This window comes from Helianthus annuus, chromosome 5 (assembly GCF_002127325.2).
Source record: "Helianthus annuus cultivar XRQ/B chromosome 5, HanXRQr2.0-SUNRISE, whole genome shotgun sequence".
NCBI lineage: Eukaryota > Viridiplantae > Streptophyta > Magnoliopsida > Asterales > Asteraceae > Helianthus > Helianthus annuus.
Genome location: NC_035437.2, coordinates 161190678 through 161193420, shown reverse-complemented (window position 1 = coordinate 161193420; position 2743 = coordinate 161190678). Strand labels below are relative to the sequence as shown.

The window sequence follows — 2743 nt, the reverse complement described above, 5'->3', positions numbered from 1 at the left end:
TTTATTTCTCCCTCTTAACTTCATTTCTAAGTATGATTTAATATTTTTATCTTTGTTATTTCTTAATATATTATCAAAAAAATAGTTATTTACGATTTTCTTTATTTTTTTGAATCTTTTTTCTTGACTTGACACTTGGAATAAAAAGACACAACCTTTACATACTAAATAAATTTTTTTATTAGAATCCCATATATAACATCCCTGCCCCTTGCTTGCTTATATATTTGGAGTGATAATAACAGCTAGCAGCTTCTTCTTTAAACATACACTCATGGGTCGCCATTCTTGTTGTGTGAAGCAGAAGCTTAGAAAAGGATTATGGTCTCCTGAAGAGGATGAAAAACTTCTCAAATACATTTCAAGATTTGGTGTTGGCTGCTGGAGTTCTGTTCCTAAACATGCTGGTTGGTTGTTCTCTCTTTTCTTCTCTTCTTTATGCGAAACCGACTCATTTTTGTTGGAAAATTACAAGAGATTCGAGTCGTTTTCGCTGCAAGTTACAAGAAAGTATATGGGTTCATATTCTTTCATGAATTTCCATGAATCTTGATTCTCTCTCATTTTCTTCTCATTTTGCTACAAAAAGTTACAAATATAACAAAAACTTGCCTCTATTCATTAGAAAAATCAGAATTTGGATTATTTCTTTCCTTTTTACGAGATTAAACGAGCCTTGTTTCGATGAAATTGGAATCGAAACTGTGAAATTCGAAGAATTACATTCTTTTCTCTCTATTAAAAAAATATATATTACTGCATATATTATATTTTTAGATATATAGTTTGAAGCATTTTCATTAATTTTGGACTCTTGAACAAAATAAAACAGGATTGCAAAGGTGTGGGAAGAGTTGTAGGCTTCGATGGATAAATTATCTGAGGCCTGATCTAAAAAGAGGAACATTTTCGCAACAAGAAGAAGATCGTATACTTAATCTTCATCAAGTTCTTGGCAATAGGTAACAATACTTAAATTAAAAACATTGGGTGTACATTTTTATTGAATCTTGTTGAAAATTGTGCTAATATTTGCTTTCCAGGTGGGCTCAAATTGCTGCCCAGTTGCCTGGACGAACAGATAACGAGATCAAGAACTACTGGAACTCGAGTTTAAAGAAAAAACTAGTGAAACAAGGGATTGATCCAAACACCCACAAGCCAATTACCGATAAAGATTATGCGAAAGACAAAAAGATCGAATTTTACGCAAGTTCTTCATCATCAATGCCAATGGCAGCTGAACTAGAGCATGCTTTGCATTTCAACAATGGTGGAATAATGTTATCATCATCATCTATGGAACCCGGGTTGATACGCGACACTTTGTTGAGTAAATCGATGTGTGATCCGTTGTTCTTGGTTGAATTCCAATCGGGTATGGATCCAATCAGCTACAATTCAAATCTTCTAGCTCAATTTCAACAAACCAACTATGAAACCTCATTGCCAAGTTTAGCAAGCTTTGATCATCATGATTTGAAGATGACAACGAATTCATTCATGATCAATGAAGTTAGAGAAAGTTCAAGCACCACCAATAGTTCAAACATGAACACAAGTACTCTTTCTGCAGGGTTTCAACCCATGGCATTTGAAGGGGAAATGCTTCAATTCAATGGAGCTAATGTCAAATCTGAGCAAGGGTGTGCAGGTCAATGGGGACATCATATGCAAGAGGTGCAAGTCAATAATGCATCAGATTTCAGTATGTACCCAACGGGGTCACTACCTGGGGAATACACTCATGTCTACCATCAGATATGACTGGCCCATGTAAATCTCAGTACACCATTTATTTTTATCTTATCAACAAATAAAAGGTTGATGGATTTCGTACCCGAGCAAGTAGTGCTGGGGTACGCGACTAGTTTTATGCTACAAGGTTTGCCGGACGGTATAATATTTTTGGGTTTTCTCTTTTGGTTTTCGGTATAGAGATATGACTAAAGGCGTTGTAAAGTTTTCTTACTATTTCTTGGATTGTGCAAAAGGGTGGGTACATCATTTTCATGTCATTTTGGCCTAATAAGAAGTATATTGAAGTGTTAAACTCCTGTGTAGCATTGTATTTTCCCTTTTTAACTACGTATTTGTAACACGGTTGGTTTTTATTATTTTTGGATGAATGTAACTTAAGCGTGACAATTCTTCTACTATTTCACCTCAATGTTAGTGAGGGGGGGGGGGGGGGGTTATCTTGAGAACGCTAAATATTGCGAGAACCGTGAGAACGAATGAAAGAACCAATCAAAACCATTTTTTTCATACAACCCTCATGGTAATTAAAATACAACATTAGAAAAAGAATTTACAACAACAAATAATACATTTGTTCTCTTAAAATCACTCTTATTAGATTTTTTACATATGTGTAAATATAACAAATTTACACACGTGTAAATGGCAAACTTACAGATGTGTAAATTTTCTTTATTTACGAATTCACATAAATTTAAACGTGTAAATTAGATTTTTAACATTGTATTCGAATAACAATGATAAGTGTAAAAAGAAATTTTGAATTTGAATTGTTTTTGACCAAATTCTTACGGTTTTTTCATTTGTTCTCACGGTTCTCACAATATTTAGCGTTCTCATTTAAACCCTACCCATATTAGTTATATCCTTCATGTTATGAAAGTAGCGTGATACTATTATACTCATGCACGCATACTATACGTGTACACTTGTCGAAATCTTGATTTGGTATGCATGACGTATAAAGTTAATTTTTACCCGT

The 2743-nt window shown here is 33.8% G+C and overlaps 1 protein-coding gene across 1 annotated transcript; it reads left to right on the top strand.

Moving 5' to 3' along the window:
- Positions 1-216: 216 nt before the first annotated feature.
- On the top strand, positions 217-2053 carry LOC110941742 (transcription factor MYB86). The gene is made up of 3 exons (XM_022183402.2): positions 217-407; positions 833-962; positions 1044-2053. Exons 1-3 carry the CDS (start codon positions 275-277, stop codon positions 1765-1767), a joined length of 987 nt encoding a protein of 328 aa, XP_022039094.1. The 5' UTR covers positions 217-274; the 3' UTR covers positions 1768-2053.
- Positions 2054-2743: the final 690 nt, after the last annotated feature.